Genomic DNA, 17,086 nt, shown 5'->3' on the forward strand with positions numbered 1-17,086 from the left:
CTTGCTTACAAGGCATGAAGTCTGAAAGAAATGATGATATCTGGATATTCACATCTCAGCCGGATGCCCCAAAAGCGGCTCTGTCTCGGTGCCCCGCTGTACAGTGGCTTTGCTCGAAGAGGAGCGATGCAAGGCCAGTAACAGAAGTACTGCCTGGCCGAGGGCGAAGACGAAGCTGTCAACGATGATGAAACCAACAGCCCCGTACCACACAGTAAAGGTATTCCAGTTGTAATGACCCTCCAATTTCTCATACGGAAATGTAAGACTCGGTATCCATGTCACTGAGACGAGAGTGAAGATGAGAGCTTGCGTAGCCAAACTCTGCACACTCAGCGCATTTGAAATTGGTGCAACCAAGATCTCACGAGCTTGACAGAAGATCCCCAGAACACCTAGCGCCGTGAGAATTGGGTAAATGCAGGTGGAGTGCACGCCGTAAAAAATTGCGGACCAAAGATCTCGAGGTCCATGGTCGGGGATGGAATTGATAATCATCAGAGGAACGATCGAGATAAGGAGAAAGATGGTGTAAGTGGCAACCAAGAGTAACTTCCGGTTGCTATAGATGAGAATTTGTATGAATCTGCGGGGACAAATATAAGTATTTGCCCATACTGCTTCTGGACATTAGGATGGGATCTCACAATGCCACAAAAAGGATTGTGACCACAGCACAGTGCCACAAACTAAACCTGTCCCCTGCGCTTGTGGGGTAATGTAGAAAGAAAGAAGGGTGGCCATCTTGTTCATACACAACAAAGAGTAAGAATATATAGATCGAGAGATGCTCAGTGGCAATAATCAAGTTCGACAAGATGGTCATCAAAGAGACCCCATTAATGGTTTGTTTCCTGTGGATGAGCAATATCTGGGGAAGAAAAGAACCGACGGCGAGAATCAGCAAGATACTAAAGACGTTAGTAAAGAGCTTTTGGACGACATTTTTCTGCAGTATGCGTACACACGCCACCATATAGGTGGCTCTGGAGGTGACATCTTGTGTAGTGAGGTGGAGTTAAGAGCCTATATATAGAAAGTGGAGGCTAATGGCATCAACTGCCAGTCAGCTAATAGGATGTATAATTTTGTAGAGTGTTTGGCTTTAACTCAAGAGTTGGCTGAGAATACAAGGGAAATTAAAAACAAAGCTGAAAAACAACAGGCGCATAACCTTATATAAAGCCCGAGGTGCAACAATGCCAAGATTGGGTGGCCCCCAGAATCCCACTTATTAGAACACCTAGAGGGGTAATAGTCAATACAAACTAAATAAGCTAGCGATAGTACCTCTATACAACAACATCATTAGCGCTGAAAATACTCCGTAACCCTTATTGAGCTGCCGCTCTTCCACCGGCCACCGCCGTGGGCTATGCTACTGGCCCCTGGCCCCTGCGGTCTCGACATATCCATGTCATCTATATAGGCCCAACTCCTCTCCTTCAAACGACCACGTACTGTTTCGCGCTGCTCAGGGACACTGCAGACTTACGAGACGTCCGAAAAGTAAGGCCTCAGTCGAGCAGTCACCCCACAGATACCATTGGGATCATTCTAATAGGGGACCAGGAGACGCACCGTTCAGGTAGTTTGAAAGGTCGAGATAGCCCGCAGTCGTTATGAGGGTCATCTTGTATAAAAGCTAGCATTCTTGCTATGTACCATGTCCGATGTGACACTCAGATAGAGCTCCCAGTAAAGCCCTGACGATCTCGCTTGCTTCCCTAGGCGATATTCTCACTTTGCTAGGCATACTCGCCTGGACATCAAAATAGTCACTAAAATCCGTCAAATGCTCCCTCTATGTGATCACAGTGAGTGAATGAAGCTCGTCTGTGGCGATCTTCACCTCTTGTATATAGTAAGTATACCAAACTCCTCAAGATACGTGAAATCCTTCCTAGTCCGTAGAGTCTGCGCACGAGATATTTTAATCTAGGAAGCACTAAGTCTATAGAGCCCAGAGTACATATAGAGCATAATGTTTGGATGTAGCTAATGTAACACTCCTTATGGCTAAATGCTCTGTTTTAGCTAGCTTCCTGCATCATACATGTTGACAAACCCTGGGCCGCTGTTTGTCTCACTCTTCTAACCCAGCTATTTCTTACAATCGTCCATTTCGCAAAAGGCTTTGGAGCCCATTGCTTCTCAATGACCATGGACAATACTGCTATACTACGGAAATACCTACCTCCCTGGCCTGTGCCGCCGTGGATCCTAATCAAGAGCTGATGCAAATATTTACGACGGCGCTCGAGAGAAACCAGCGGCCGATTTGATGGCACTCATCCCTGACTCCTATCTCCAGGAGCATCGAAAATTACAATTCCAACATCTGAAAACAGATACAGCAAAGCTCAACCGGAGGACCCTGAATCAGCTCCAGTTCTAGGTCAGCGACAATCCCGATATCGACTTAGCGTCGGTTTTCCCTCCGAACTATGGTCGACGTTGTCGATTCGCGACTCAGACTTCGATCAACCCATCGGAACGCAAGATGATAAAACCGCGAAGCCCTCCAGTCTTTCGCACGCGTCTGGATATTGGAGATATACCTGAGACTGACTTCCCACCATCTCAGAATGTAGCGACCCTGTTGAACGATTCTCCAAGCCCGATATGAGGTTGACTGAAGGGTGGCCTACACTCGCACATCAAGACAAGGTGTCTGTGCAGAGTCAGCTCGATGGCATCTTCTGCCAATTGAGAACGTTTCAGGAAACTACTATTCGGAATGCGTTGAAGGAAATGAGCCGAGGACCACACAGACAGCTCAATACTCAGCGTACCTCCTGGATCTGAACATCTCGACCATAGTACTCCCCGTCATGGCAGTAAAACATGCGTCAAATTCTTCCGTTCTTTCTTTATGAATCAGGATCGATGTATGTCTTTTCCATGGCGATGTCAAGACTGATAATATTATAGTGAATCGGGATCAGAACAGTGCCTGTGTCGTGATCAACATCATTGACTGAGAAGACAGCAAATTTTATCCAAAGCACTATGGATGTACTTCATGAACAAGGACATTGTGTCTGACGGAGGAGAATGACTGGTATTCTTATTTGCCAAGGAGTATTCCTCCCTCGCAGTCCCCTATACATTGGCTTGTGCTTGTTCATCGGCTCTAGGACATCCATGTCAAAGCAATCTATTATCATAGTGCCACTCTGAATGACTGTCTTCGTTTAGCTACGGCACGTCTCAAGCAATATGTCACTTGAAAATTCGATTTCAGGTGTTAAACGGCAACTGGCTGACAACAACAGATCGGATAGATATCATGCACTGAGCTTACATGCCTAATATGAACAATCGGTTTCGCGAGGAAAAGGAAGAAATCCATCCAACTTCTCCAATAACAGGCAGACGAAGAAGAGCGTTATGCCAGTCCTTCTTGTTTTTCCGCAATATAAGTCCTCTGCCTGCGATATACCTCGTCTTCACTGTCAATGACTTTCCTTTCTTCCAACTCGTCCAAGAGATCAAGCACATAGTCTTGGCAATTCCAACCGGAGATCTCATTGTGAACGGGGATTTTCCTCGCGACATCCCGAATCATGTTGGCTTTGGCGACATCCACGTCACAAAGGTAGACTAGCTCCACCGGACTTTCGTCACGACGAACGTCTCTTTTCTCCGTTTCATAGCGAAAACGGCCATCAGATCCCCGGGCATTGAGCCAGGTTTCGTCCGCTCCGGGTTCGTCAATGAAGAGAGCCCAGTGCTTGTAAACACCGCCGTCGTCGGATATGGCTACATATACCTTGACCTCTGACATCTTGAAGCAAAAGAAGACGTCAGAAGGCTGCGTAGCGGATGTGGGGATATATAGGACGGGATAGAAGGATACTGCGCAAAAGAGGATGAGTAAACGAGCACAGAGGATTCAATCTGAACTTACTTACAGCTACTTGCGTGATTTTGGAGTAGTTTGAAGGTCTTCAAAGAATTGGATATTGCTGCCCAACGCAGACCCATTCTTATAGAATAACTATTGGGCTATGTGTAAGCAGCGCCGAGATTGCCGCCGATATCCCCAAGCGGCAGCTGTTGTTTGCTTGCAATCACTGACTCGGAGAGCCGGGTATCGAATCGTTGCATAGCCCTGTGTAACGCATGTCGACACGTTGCGTCGAAACCAGTCGATGCTTGCTTGAGCGCTAACCTCCTTGCCTATACGCGCATGGTTCCTGTGACCGTGCAAAATGACCAATGATTTCGCTTGCTCCCATCTTTCATAGTTTTGTTAGGGTCTAACTGAAAGGAAAGGCGCTTAGACGCGACAAGGAGCAAAGACAAAATGAACGAGTGGAATACAGATATCCATAGATGCTAAAGTGGGTCAAGATCGGCCGAGAGAGCAATATCTCCAGGTATTGAAACTCGAGATTACCAGTAAGGTACCTTAGTTATTGAGAGTTCATGTGTCGGTTCCATGCTCCGCGGCTGATGTAGCCTATTACCAGTCGCCTTCGCTAAGGGCAAGGCCTCGACTTCCTGAAGGCTTACACTTTGAACCAGTTTAAATTTCGGATCCCTCATTTTCACATCTGACTCGTCAGTCGAAGTCTTCGAGACGAAACAGCAGCTGCAGCTTCATTAAGCGACTAGTTCCCTCACCCAAACTGCCGTTCAAGCTTCCGTGTGAGTCGCAATGCCAGGAGTTGAATGGTTGAAGAAGGACACTCTGACGCAGTTCGCCTGTATAGAGGAGGTTCTATTGCGGGAATCAGTGGGAGCGTCAAAGGTGGCGCCAGCCGCAGCCTGGCCGAGCGCAATGCATATGCTGCTGCTGGCGAGCATAGCTACCTGCATGTTTCGTACAATGTAAGATCACCTTGAAGCTCCAGAGGATCAATTTCCGGTATTCCGCGACTGACAGGCGCTTAGTTTCCGCGCGCTGCATTGTCCTTGGACGCGGACAAAACTGAATTGACCGACTGGATGGTAGCGTCTTCTAGAATGCACACCTCGAAGTTACTCCATCTGCTGACTGAGACCATCCAGCTTATTATGGATCACCTGTGGCCTGATGAGATTTCATCCGGTTCTGTATATGTTACTTCCAAGAAACCAGAATTATAGAACAGGTGCGGGTTGGAGTGGATTAGATATCGAATTTGAAGTGGGCGCTTTGCTTTATAAACGAATACAAAAACAATTGGCACCCCCGAAGACGAGGTGGGGCGGCTTCCTAGAGACGATTAGTGAGGTACGTTAATATTTAAAATGTCGGTTTACGCCAGGGAAGGTCGCCCGCTACACGGGTCAAGCAGGGCAACTTCACCACCAGCTGGGTTATATAAAAGGCCAAACATTTGCAAAATGGCCGATTTACTATTTCTCCATGCACCACAGATTCTTCAGAATACTCTGTGTGAAAACAGCGGACAAGGTGAGTGCCGTCTGTTCTGATCGGTCCTGCTTTCTCGGCTAACGTGTGTGTACCTTAGTATACAGAAGATGAACACCAACCTTGGTCACTCTCCTACAAATTCTTCATCTCGAGCAAACCAGTCGAGCTGGCGTAGCCCCACGATGGACTGGCCTGACTCTTCTCACACTCAAAGCGCAGGGGGATTCAATGGTGTCTTTGAGTATCCTTTGTACATCCCACCTCTTCTGGATGGTACAATGAACTCTACATTGCTCAGTGTCAACAACGCCAGTGGCGTTCATCCCTCGATGGACGTTATGGTTCCTGGCCAAACAATGATGGCCGACTTGTACATACCTCATCCCGGTGCCACACAAGGCAAGGAGGGGTTATCATACGCTGATTTCACTTCTGACCATACTCCAGCCGAGAATCAAGGTCTCAACCGTGACACTGGTTCGCAATCGTAAGTTACCTGTCCTCTATTCTTTCTGGCCAGTCTTACAATTCATTGATAGCAATGAAGAGGATCCCAAGTGAAGGGCTTCAGATGTAGATGGAAAGATTGCAACTATAGAAGACCTTTCCGCCGAGACGCTGACCTAATGCGGCATGTCAAGAACATGCACGTACGCCCCGGCTCTTATGCGTGTTCGGTCGAAGGATGCCCTCGTATCTTCAACAGAAAAGACAATATGGAGTGCCACCGACGGCGAAGACATTGACGATGTCTGTGGAGATGTAGAAATGCGATAGTGTTAGCGATTCGTTCTTGTTTCCGTGATGATGATGTCAGAACCTCGAAGTATCAAATAATCATCCATGCAATGATTGTTGTGTTACTATAAACGTCCATTTAGCTATTTATGTAGCAGACGGTATTATAAAGCCAATTCCTGGACTCTTCTATGTGTCTTAATCTGTAGTTCCTCCTAGCTCTGCCGGTGGAGGCACATAGGTTACGGATCGTGGTCGAAGTGGATATCGCAACTCTTAAAGGAAGCATCTTGAGGACTGGCTAATTTGACACCATCAAACAAACTGATATTGTTCTACCCTTGAATGAGACAAAACACTACTTGGTGAAATTCTGCGAAAAATATGGTCAGTCCGCGGGATATTCGATTACATCATATCTACCCACACGACAGGTCTGACTGAGATGTGGGAGTAGGCCATGTCTTCGTCCCCAACGCCGAGTTAGGGGCCGGCTCTACTTGACGGACGAATCTGACAGTGTTGCAGGGTCCTCTGTTAAAGAGAAAACACGAACCCTTAAGGCAGCGGCGAGTGCCTCGGTGTCGGGTGGAGTTTTCAGGCTGAGGTCAGTGCAAGCCGTGAAAACAATTCCAGCAACAAGACGGAATATTCGGCAAGCAGATCAACGCATTCAATCAACTGGAACGCTGAAGGCGGGGACACTCTGCTTTGTAACAAGTTAGTTGACCCTCTTTTTCTCCATTTCTCCTCCTCCACGGGGCCGGAACCATGCTAACAGACATCTGCCCTGGCCAATGAAGCCTTCCGGCTTGGTGTTCAACAGTCGCTTCCTTCTACAATTGGCGTGTGATGAAGGTAACGTACTGGTAACCGCAGCAGTGCCATGCTAATATCCGGAAAGCGAAAAGACACAGTCAGCATCTTTGACATGATTGGCAAACTTGAAGCGTACCATTATATCCCACGACTGGTGGACGATATCCTTCACACAAAGACCCGCAGCTGGTTAGGAAGGCGTTCCGTCTACGTGCCCCAGATCGAGCCCTTTTCCAATCTGTCCTGGGTGACGCAAAAAATGTCAGCATCGCGGATGGCAACCTCCAAGTGGACCTACGCTCAAGTAAGTAGTACACTGCCCCATCATAAACAGGGACTATTAAAGCTGATATGTTCACCACCTTCACATCAGTTGCTCAAAGATGCGAGTGGCGGTGGCCAACAAACGACGACGGTGCCCGTTCAGTGATCATCGGCGCCGGTACGAACGACGTTACAGGCGAACTTGAAACCCTGCTTCCCGCAGCGCACTATAACCGTGAGGTATGTAATCCTTTATTCTCGTATCCAGCCCCCGTCAAAGAACAGAGCAGACGGGGCGTTCTTGTTGCTGGCATACAATAACCAGCTAAAAGCCACGTCTCATTATGAAGTCCAGTTCCGGCGCAGGACGAAGGACTATGAACGTGAGGATCTGTATGACCTGCGGCAAACCGACGACGACGACGAGTACAGCAATGCAGGCTTTCTCTATGGTAGCAAAAGTGACTCATCAAACCTGCTAGTGGCCTTCGTTGATGCCAGGGGCCTGCGGGCAAAGGATGGCTCTAGTAATGCAGAAAACGAGGATGATCTCAGATGGGTTAAACTGGCCCACAGGCAATTACTGCTTGCTTTGACTACCACCGACTCAACGCGTGGTGTACAACTCGAGAGACAAATCAATGCTGCAATTGAAGCAGTGGTGAATCCGGATCCAAATCGCAGCGTCGAGCTTGACAATGGCGCTTTCGTGGCAGTCAATCTTTTTGAACAAAAGGGAACACACCTAGGGTGGTTGGGGCCCAATGGACAGGTTGTCAAAATGCAAAACGATGGGCCACTCGGTGTTTTCCAGCTCGAATACACGCTAGAAACCACGGACGAAGCCAGCAGGAGAGCACCCGGAAGATATGAACTGAATATACCTGCTGACGAAGCCACCGTGAGTGCAACCAGAGGACGTAAGCCGAACATACCGCGCGCACCGAAAACTCCCACTCTACAAATACAGCAGCCTCGGCCAAGAGACCAGCTTCGACCTCTACATCATGGAGGCGCATCGCGGTATGCGCGGCGCATGCAGCGGGAGCAGCTTGAGAGGCTAAGGTAATATCGGAATACTAAGTGGGAAGGGATAAGATATAGATGAGCGTGATTATATATATTAAGTGTAGATTGATGTAAGAGTGTAATATATAGGAGGTGGAGAGAAATTATATTCTATAGTAGACCTCCCCATGCTTAGATGCGTATATATATTTATATATTCTTATAAAATCATCTAACTAATCAGAGGGTGTTCGGTTGAACCACTTCACCAGGGAAGCCTTCGTCCCTGGCTCGCATGGCTATTGAATCTATGTGGCCTGCAATGATTCCCTGGGTAAATCTGGAAACAAGCAGTCAAATCTACTAATTTCTGTTGCATTAGCAGGAAATGTGGATGGACACTTTCAGCATGATATGGCCAAACTTACATTCCACTTGGGGGAGATGATTCCGGCAAGCGGAGGGTATCAGGTCAACGTTCTGCAAATTTGACATAGCCCTGTATGCCAATAGCAACGCAGTTCCTAAAAGTATATTCTGTGGAAATTAAATTGAATCAAATTGAATATTGAAGCCATTAATCATGTTCATTCGCATAATGTGACATCTTTACCATTTGGATTAGATACACAGCGTGAGGCCGAGCAAGCGTGTCTCACTAATAGAAGGACTGGCACGCGGCCAATCTCAAACTCTAATAGCCTTCCAAAATGCAGGACTCTCATGGCCTTGTGCCACATTTGAGACTGGAATCAGATGGGCAGCTGGGTTGGCCCTCTCCTCCTGAATCTGCCGAATATAAGATTGGGCGACCTTGAGCCACAGCGCCTTCTCCCGTTTACTCGCCTGCGAGCCTTGCCAGACCCAAAGTCTGCTACCGGTGTCGCAGAGAAAGACGTCATTCCCATCCAAATCTGACGGTGAGATCTGCTGACCATCCTTGACGAGATCGAACGAAATCGCCCCTGCGGCGTCACTGAGTCGGAATAACTTGTGGGACTGAGACTCGTCACTATCCCGATCGCCTCCTGCAGGGAACGAGACGGGCCGCGGCGCCTGGAAAGACGACTGCTGGATATCCTTGCCGCCGAGCAGGTCCACGATGATTTTAGATCGTGACTCCAGCTGGGAAAGAACCTCAACGTCGAGATGTTTAGCAAGAGTCATATCGTTGACCACCTGGGCAGCTTTTGCCTTTTCCATCGGGCTGCAGTTCTTGCCCTGCCAGACCCAGATTTTCTCCCCCTGATCCAAGACAAAAACATCGTGATCGTCGAGACTCTCCCAGGTCGGCTCGACCTCATGCACGATGACTGAATCAGCTCGCGCAGCACCAGGATGCTTGAAGATCCGAAGCAGCGTGATGACCTCCTTCGACGGCCTCTCCTCCGTCTCGACGTGGTTGAAGCCCGATCGCACGCCCCCAGACCGAACGCAGAGGCGAGGGAACAGCGCCATAAACTCCGGCGAGGGGTGCGCCTGCACCTCACGATGCTGCGTCGCAGCCCCATGCAGGAACTCATCGAGCTCGACGGTCTTGTACGCGGCCGTGCCCGCCTCGTCCTGGCTGGTCTTGCTTCCCAGCCAGAAGAAGATATCGTGGCACAGCTTGTCCTCGACCTTGTACGAGTGCAGGACGATATAGCTATCGCCGTCGTAGAACTCGCCTGCGCGCTCCTTGGGCCAGGGGACGACCTCGAAGTTTTCAATGCGCCAGATGAAGAGTCCGCATTCTTGGCCTACCTGGCCGTTGTTCCAGGCTGGTTCGGATGCGGCAGAGTTGTATTTGACGCGGTGGTCGATGTCAGAGCCGATGAATTCCACGTTGCTGTCTTTGATGTCGTACTCTTTGAGATGGACCAATCCTTCGTGCGGAGGCATTTTTGGTAATAGTTGATGAAGGTTAGAAGTTGAGGACAGGAAAGAAACAATGTGGACCGGTCACCGATGGTGGGGTTAATGCCTAGGAGTGAGGCAGAGGACGATCTACACTGATAGTGGAGATCTCCTTTATAAATAGCATCGTGTTCCAACTTACTGTCCTCGGTCCGATCTCAGCTTATTTATGGTACAATCATTATAAACACAAGTCAAGAAAGAATTCTGAATTATCTGAGTGTACTCCGCAGAGACATGAACATAAGTGTCAAAATTAATAAAGGTGCTAATAAGACTATGCTGCGCTGTACATATACCAGGACATGAAAGATATATATTTGTGACTATACCCATTCATCTTGCTATTAGCCCTAAGGACAGTCATGATGCAGTAAATTTTATGCCCATAGGCCTAAGGGTTTCCCGTCCCAGTACAAACAGGTATAAGGGGCTGTATAGGAGAATGACAGCATGCAAAAACAATACAAGGAAGAGAAAAACAGAAGATCAAGCTGTGAATAGCAAAAATGGACTATGTGGGAATCGAACCCACGACCTCCCGCATGCGAAGCGGGCGCACTACCACTGTGCTAACAGCCCAGTGATGTTATCGCCACCCAAATTATGCGTCTATAAAGAAAATCGAACAAATGCCGAAGAATTCCCGAGCATGCTCCAGGTTATCGCTGGTATTTGGCGGATTCACATATGACATGGCGACATGATACAGATGTTCATCTCAGTGCGGATAGATTGAATTCTATGATTATGGACCATGGTTTTCCTCTAAATAATCTGCCCCAAACGGACACGATTTAAAAGATGAATATCGCCACTATATTGCTTGAATCAAATAGTCAATTTACACCTATAAAAACATCCGACATGAATAACCTCGAAATCGAGGGGAAAAAGTAATGCAACAACATCGCACAAAAGGTGAAAAGAAATATAGGCGCACAGGGAAATTGGACACGAAAGAAGCAAGTTTCTTTTATTGTGAACACACCACCTAATGGGCAGCGAGCATCTTCTTGATCTCAGCAATAGCCCGAGCGGGGTTCAGGCCCTTGGGGCAAGTCCGCGAGCAGTTGAGGATAGTGTGGCAACGGTAGACGCTCATGCTGTTGTCGAGAGCGTGCTTGCGCTCGGCGGTCTTCTCATCACGAGAATCGGCCAGCCAACGGTAAGACTGGAGCAGGATCGCGGGACCCAGATACTCCTCGCTGTTCCACCAGTACGAAGGGCAAGAGGTCGAGCAGCAGGCGCACAGGATGCATTCGTAAAGACCGTCGAGCTTCTTGCGGTCCTCGGGGCTTTGGCGGTACTCGAGACCCTATTCTTGTATTAGCTTGGGCTACATATTCACAAAATCTGAGAAGTACTCACATCCTCGGTCTTGGTCTCACGCTGCAGGTAAGGCTTGATGGACTTGTATTGCTTGTAGAAGTAGGTCAGATCGGGGACCAAGTCCTTGACGACGTAGGTGTGAGGCAACGGGTAGATACGCGACTCCTGCTTGGTGTCGGTGGGAATACGGCCTAACGGGATGTTAGCAACCAAGCTCAATGTCCTTAATCGATTCCAGGTGGGCCAAACATACACAAGCAAGCCAGAGTGTTGATTCCGTCAATGTTCATGGCGCAGCTACCGCAGATACCCTCTCTGCAACTTCTCCGGAAGGTCAAGGTGGGGTCGATCTCGTTCTTGATTCTGATGAGCGCATCCAGCATCATAGGACCGGTCTTGTTTAAATCCAGGCTGTAGGTCTGCATCTTAGGCTTCTCGGTGGGCTGGTCTGGGTTCCAGCGGTAGACGTGGAACTTCTTGATTCTCGGAGACTTGGACGGGTTGGGATCTTGAACATCGGAAGTCCTGGTCTCGGGGGTAACCTTGGCCTCGGCACTGCCAGTGCGACCGACTCCAGTAGCGGGATCAACAGTGGCATACGAGCGAGCAAAGACGGCAGGACGGAACAGAGGCCTTGTGGATGCGACGAGGCGCGAGGTCGAACGAAGAGCAGCCATGGTGTGCGGACGAGTGGAAGGTCGTTTCAATCACGCGAGCGCTGAAGTCCAAGGGTGGAGAGCCGAAAGGCGTCGATTGAGTCGTGTAAAGTGGCAGTGAGGCAGAGAGGAGAAGTAGAGACGGATAGATATAGCAGCAGCCTGCCAGCGGCGACGACGAGATGAGGGTCAAGGAGTCCGGAAGACGGTTCAGATGCCGCTGGAGATGTTTTGTCGCTTCTGGGAGCTAAGGTAACCTCGGGTCTGGCGGTCGGCAATTTGCTGACTCAGCCCGTCCAGGCCAATCACACATTCGCTAATTGCAAGCGTCGGGGATACACGGCGAAAGCTCGCTGCCATGCAAGAAATATAATTCCCTGCAGCCACTCCGTCGTTCTCGGTAGATGCTTCTGTTTCAATCGAGAGGCGAACCTTCTATCACTGTCTATGATATACAACCACCTGGTTTATGAAGTCGATAGACATGATTGAGTGCTGGCCCAGGTCCAAGGGGGAACGGAACTGCCGTTCCGACGACCGAACGTCATGTGAAACAGCCTGAGGCAACAAGGCATTAACACTATCCCTCCTTGGGTGGTGGCAGTCCATTCATCCATCGCAAAGATCAACATAGCTTTGCCAATCACATCCGCCTCAGTCTGCTCTCGAACCACCGATCTGATAGACCGAATCTGGAGATCTGTTTCAGTATGCAAGACTGCTATGACACCCACCGACCGGGACCGATTGTCGATCGTTTCTAATTCAGACATCGTATCGGCTTGAGTGAAGAAGATCGGAATGATCATATCATGAACTGATGTGCATATAAATATGCGGCTCTAATTGACATCAGAGCAAATATGTTGAAGGCCAAGATCATGCTCATCTGCTCTTCTTCATGATCGTGCCTGACTGTCCAACTGCCGTTTACCTGCATTGTCGTTTCAATGGTCAATTGTCCAGCATTCTCTCTTTTTTTTTTTTTTTTTTTTCTCGTGAAATGAGACGTTAAGGCAATTGGTTATAAGTTACCACTGACAGTCTAGTCTGATTCAGTCTTTGACAGAACCGCCTTCCGCATGTGCTCTTGACTTCCAATGAGCAAGCGTCACGGAGGAGACTCGGGAGTGCTCCGGACCTCCCGCAGAATCACTATGGACAGGAAGATCCATCTTCTGCCGACAAGAGCTTTATGACCTTACACTGACGCTTACATTTGTTAAAGCTGACCTCGAGGTCCTTCCCGCGTAACCCGTGGCCATTGGGCTTTCGAGGTCGCGGCAGGACTACATTTTTCAGTAAGGCAACACCATCGGGGGGCTTTCCGGACTCTGGATGTTATGACCAGATGAACCAGACAGACCTCTCCATCACTTTGCAACGAGGTTGCTGCGGCCGAAGGACTCAACTATTGGGATGCGGAAATTGTCCTTCTATACTAGTCTTGAAGTAGAGTACTAATGCCTTATCTCGTGCGATGTATTGCTTGACCTTCCAAGTATGGTCGACTAAAGTAGCAATAAGACAGGAGCTGGCGTATGGCCGAGATAACTATTCTACAAGCATATCCAGCCTGTTATCCATCATTGCTCTGAGGATGTAAAGAAAAGCGTCTAGGCGGTAATTACTACCTCCTTGGTATGGCAGCTTAATACGATTACAATCTGCCAATATGCTAAGCAGGCACTAGAGCCTGCAGCCCTCGGGCAATTTCCTACAATTAAGACAACCGCTTACTGCTCCGTACCCATGATTTGCCCAGATCAGACCACGTTGAAGGCAAGGCTAAGCTCGGTATTTCGGACGGTGCCCTATGTGGATCTGCAGAGTATGGGGAATGGAGTCAGTTTGTATATGCAGGGGTGATCCTTTTATTCCCTAAGAGGCTATCTCAACTTATGAGTTATGGACTTATGACGTCCAGGAGTATCCCCTGAGGGCCCTGACAAAGACACTAGTCGTGAAAATGGAGACTGATCATATGGTCGAAGAATCAATCGCGGTGATCCACTGTGGATCATGTCTCTCTCAGTTTGATTTCTACCACAACCACATGGTCCGCACTACAATGAGACTTGAATCTTGAGAACCATGGTCGAAGTCAATCAAAAGATTCAAAAAGAAAGCCGCATTGTTAGAGTTTCGTATTCGCACAGATGCAGCGTCGTAAGTCTCAAGTTTGAATCTCTGGATACATCAACTCACACCCGCCAAGACGGAGAATTTCTCAAGAACCGCAACAACATCCGGCAGCTAAGATGTTAGCCGGTCCCCCTGACTCAGTGCAGAGAGGTTAAGATATTAGGGATTTCCTAAGTAGGACTATGAAACACTTTAAACTAGGCTCGTTTCCCCTCGCCCCTCATTGATGAACTATCCACTATCCACTATGTATCAGTCGACGGCTGACAAGCAAGTTACTACCGATGGTCGAGAAGAAATTCCGGCCGACATTTGAGTTTCATATATTGGCCTCCATAGTCAAGGACATTGTTGTGGATTAAGTAACGCTGCAAACAGACGTTCTTAGCGCCAGTGGGTGGGAACTGGTGTTTTACTGGTGCTTTTAGGGCTGGCTTAGTCCGGTATGTTTCATCTAAGAAGTCGTCTCTATTTAGCCTGGCCCTGCATTATTGACTCGGATAGATGAACCGGATCTGATAATAGGGGTTTGCATCTCTTGATGTCTCCATCTGGACCATGTCCGGATTCCGAGATGAAGTGTATATATAAAGGCTTCCCCCGTGAGCAATGCTTGTTTGAAACAACCCATTCATTCCTTTGCTCTTCACTCTAGTGCTTACTTCATTCATTCATTCATTCTTTCTTTCTTTCTCTTGCCATTTCTGTCAGTATGAGATATACCTCTCTCTTCGCCGCAGTCACGGCTGCGCTGGCCAGCACCGCCGCGGCCGTTGGCGTCTCTGGAGCCGCCGAGGGCTTTGCAAAGGGCGTAACAGGAGGTGGAAATGCCTCCCCCGTCTACCCCAAAACAACCGATGAGCTGGTCTCATACCTCGGTGACAGCCAGCCCCGCGTCATCGTCCTCACCAAGACGTACTCAACCCCAATGCCCTGACAGATGAAAGATGAACGGGAACAGCTAACATGTGGCCTCAGCTTCGACTTCCGCGGCACTGAAGGCACCACGAGCGGAACCGGCTGCGCCCCCTGGGGCACCAATGCCAAGTGCCAGCTGGCCATCAACCAGAACTCATGGTGCGACAACTATGAGCCCAACGCCCCCAAGGTTGGCGTCAGCTACGACAACGCCGGCGTGCTCGGCATCACCGTCAACTCGAACAAATCCCTGATTGGCCAGGGCAGCGCCGGCGTCATCAAGGGCAAGGGTCTGCGCATCGTCAGTGGCGCAAAGAACATCATCATCCAGAACATCGCTATCACGGACATCAACCCCAAGTACGTCTGGGGTGGAGACGCCATCACCATCAACAACTCTGACCTCGTCTGGATCGACCACGTCACTGTAAGTCGCTCGAACCGTGCTCACTTGAGACAATTGCTGATATATTGACGGGATTAGACCGCCCGGATTGGTCGCCAGCACATCGTCCTCGGCACCCAGGCCGACAACCGCATCACCATCTCCAACTGCTACATCGACGGTGTCACCGACTACTCGGCCACCTGCAACGGCTACCACTACTGGGGCATCTACCTTGATGGCTCCAACGACATGGTCACCATGAAGGGCAACTACATCTACCACACGAGCGGCCGTTCCCCCAAGGTCCAGGGCAACACTCTGCTGCACGCTGTACGTCCCTCCCCTCACCTCATCCTTTCATATGTCATAAACTAACGAAATGAGAACAGGTCAACAACTACTGGTACGACAACGCCGGCCACGCCTTCGAGATCGGCTCCGGCGCCTACGTCGTCGCCGAAGGAAACGTCTTCCAGAACGTCAAGGCCGTCGCCGAGTCCCCCATCTCCGGCAAGCTCTTCACCTCCCCCGACGCCAACACCAACAAGGCCTGCTCCTCTTCCCTGGGACGCACCTGCCAGGTCAACGGCTTCGGAAGCTCCGGTGCCTTTAGCCAGGCTGATACGGACATCCTCTCGAAGTTCAAGGGCAAGAATATTGCCTCTGCTGCTGCCTACAGCACTGTTGTCTCCAGCGTTACCGCCCATGCTGGCAACGGTAAGCTGTAAGCTGCAAGCGGGCCTGCACATTTCGTTGAATCATAACACAAGGTGAGCGGGGGAGCCGGGAAGAGATAGAAGAGGGAGAGCTATCTGGTAACACTTTTTAATTTTCTTGTACCTAAGTACCATAACCATATCAGGCAATCACAGGTGACTCGCCAGAAGACCTAAGCTAATCCAGTTTTCTGAAGTCCAACCAAACAAGCATGGCCACCATAGGAAGAGTAGTACCTATGACCTTAATTAACAACAATCACGCTAGGTCTACCCACTGTAACCAAGCCACGGGCATTCACCCTAGAAGCGGGCAGGCAGGTAGATACACAAGCTTCACGATGCAGATTCTGCGTGGTTTGCTCCTTCAGAACTCGAACAGCTTTGAACGGTTGCGGATTAGGAAACCAGTGCTTGGGTACATTCGGTCCCCTGCCCCTCAAACTTAGCCTGTTTGATGTACCGGCTGATATAGTCCGGGTCTTTGCACACAGTCGCGAAATTTTCGCACGTAACATGGTAGTCGTAGTTGACAGGGCAGCAACTATATAGAGTGCTTCGTATGTGGTATCCTCGGAATGATTTAGAATGTCATCTCGCATGGTTTCAATGATGGCTTTGTCTGGGAAGCCTTGGACTTTGCGGATGCTCATTTTGTGTTGTCCTGGACTCCTGCACTGGATGATGCATTGATGAGGCAGGAAAATATGACATCGACTCTTATCATAGGACACTCACACAACACTCCGGAGCAGCGACTGCTGAATAATGTTAGTAATTGCGGAATAGCCAGTCCTGTTTCGCGAAATTCCCTTGTTAATTTTCTTCTTATGTTCCA

The 17,086-nt window shown here is 49.1% G+C and overlaps 6 protein-coding genes and 1 non-coding gene across 7 annotated transcripts; 2 read left to right on the top strand and 5 right to left on the bottom strand.

Moving 5' to 3' along the window:
• Positions 1-40: 40 nt before the first annotated feature.
• P174DRAFT_448955 (uncharacterized protein) lies at positions 41-1,096 on the bottom strand. Its single transcript, XM_024828800.1, has 3 exons — positions 648-1,096; positions 455-586; positions 41-395 (listed from the first exon to the last, which is right to left on the bottom strand). Exons 1-3 carry the CDS (start codon positions 974-976, stop codon positions 365-367), a joined length of 492 nt encoding a protein of 163 aa, XP_024685911.1. The 5' UTR covers positions 977-1,096; the 3' UTR covers positions 41-364.
• A 2,095-nt stretch (positions 1,097-3,191) lies between these two features.
• Positions 3,192-3,954, bottom strand: P174DRAFT_501913 (uncharacterized protein). Its single transcript, XM_024831058.1, has 2 exons — positions 3,918-3,954; positions 3,192-3,861 (listed from the first exon to the last, which is right to left on the bottom strand). The coding sequence occupies exon 2, from the start codon at positions 3,788-3,790 to the stop codon at positions 3,392-3,394; it is 399 nt and encodes a 132-aa protein (XP_024685912.1). The 5' UTR covers positions 3,791-3,861; positions 3,918-3,954; the 3' UTR covers positions 3,192-3,391.
• Positions 3,955-6,490: 2,536 nt separating this feature from the next.
• On the top strand, positions 6,491-8,245 carry P174DRAFT_428770 (uncharacterized protein; the record flags this gene model as incomplete). Its single annotated transcript, XM_024825531.1, has 6 exons — positions 6,491-6,540; positions 6,564-6,713; positions 7,057-7,229; positions 7,260-7,429; positions 7,458-8,109; positions 8,163-8,245. The coding sequence occupies 6 exons, from the start codon at positions 6,491-6,493 to the stop codon at positions 8,243-8,245; spliced, it is 1,278 nt and encodes a 425-aa protein (XP_024685913.1).
• A 530-nt stretch (positions 8,246-8,775) lies between these two features.
• P174DRAFT_439100 (gelsolin family protein) lies at positions 8,776-10,095 on the bottom strand. The gene has a single exon (XM_024826712.1). The coding sequence runs from the start codon at positions 10,076-10,078 to the stop codon at positions 8,885-8,887; it is 1,194 nt and encodes a 397-aa protein (XP_024685914.1). The 5' UTR covers positions 10,079-10,095; the 3' UTR covers positions 8,776-8,884.
• A 508-nt stretch (positions 10,096-10,603) lies between these two features.
• On the bottom strand, positions 10,604-10,675 carry P174DRAFT_t52. The gene has a single exon. It is a non-coding gene; the product is annotated as a tRNA-Ala (tRNA).
• Positions 10,676-10,704: 29 nt separating this feature from the next.
• sdh2 (succinate dehydrogenase iron-sulfur protein subunit SDH2) lies at positions 10,705-12,496 on the bottom strand. Its single transcript, XM_024826713.1, has 3 exons — positions 11,679-12,496; positions 11,465-11,616; positions 10,705-11,411 (listed from the first exon to the last, which is right to left on the bottom strand). The coding sequence occupies exons 1-3, from the start codon at positions 12,100-12,102 to the stop codon at positions 11,088-11,090; spliced, it is 900 nt and encodes a 299-aa protein (XP_024685915.1). The 5' UTR covers positions 12,103-12,496; the 3' UTR covers positions 10,705-11,087.
• Positions 12,497-14,938: 2,442 nt separating this feature from the next.
• Positions 14,939-16,260, top strand: P174DRAFT_418292 (polysaccharide lyase family 1 protein; the record flags this gene model as incomplete). Its single annotated transcript, XM_024824678.1, has 4 exons — positions 14,939-15,141; positions 15,205-15,571; positions 15,629-15,862; positions 15,922-16,260. The coding sequence occupies 4 exons, from the start codon at positions 14,939-14,941 to the stop codon at positions 16,258-16,260; spliced, it is 1,143 nt and encodes a 380-aa protein (XP_024685916.1).
• Between the last annotated feature and the right edge of the window lie 826 nt (positions 16,261-17,086).

Source organism: Aspergillus novofumigatus, assembly GCF_002847465.1.
Source record: "Aspergillus novofumigatus IBT 16806 chromosome Unknown P174scaffold_2, whole genome shotgun sequence".
Classification (NCBI taxonomy): Eukaryota; Fungi; Ascomycota; class Eurotiomycetes; order Eurotiales; family Aspergillaceae; genus Aspergillus; species Aspergillus novofumigatus.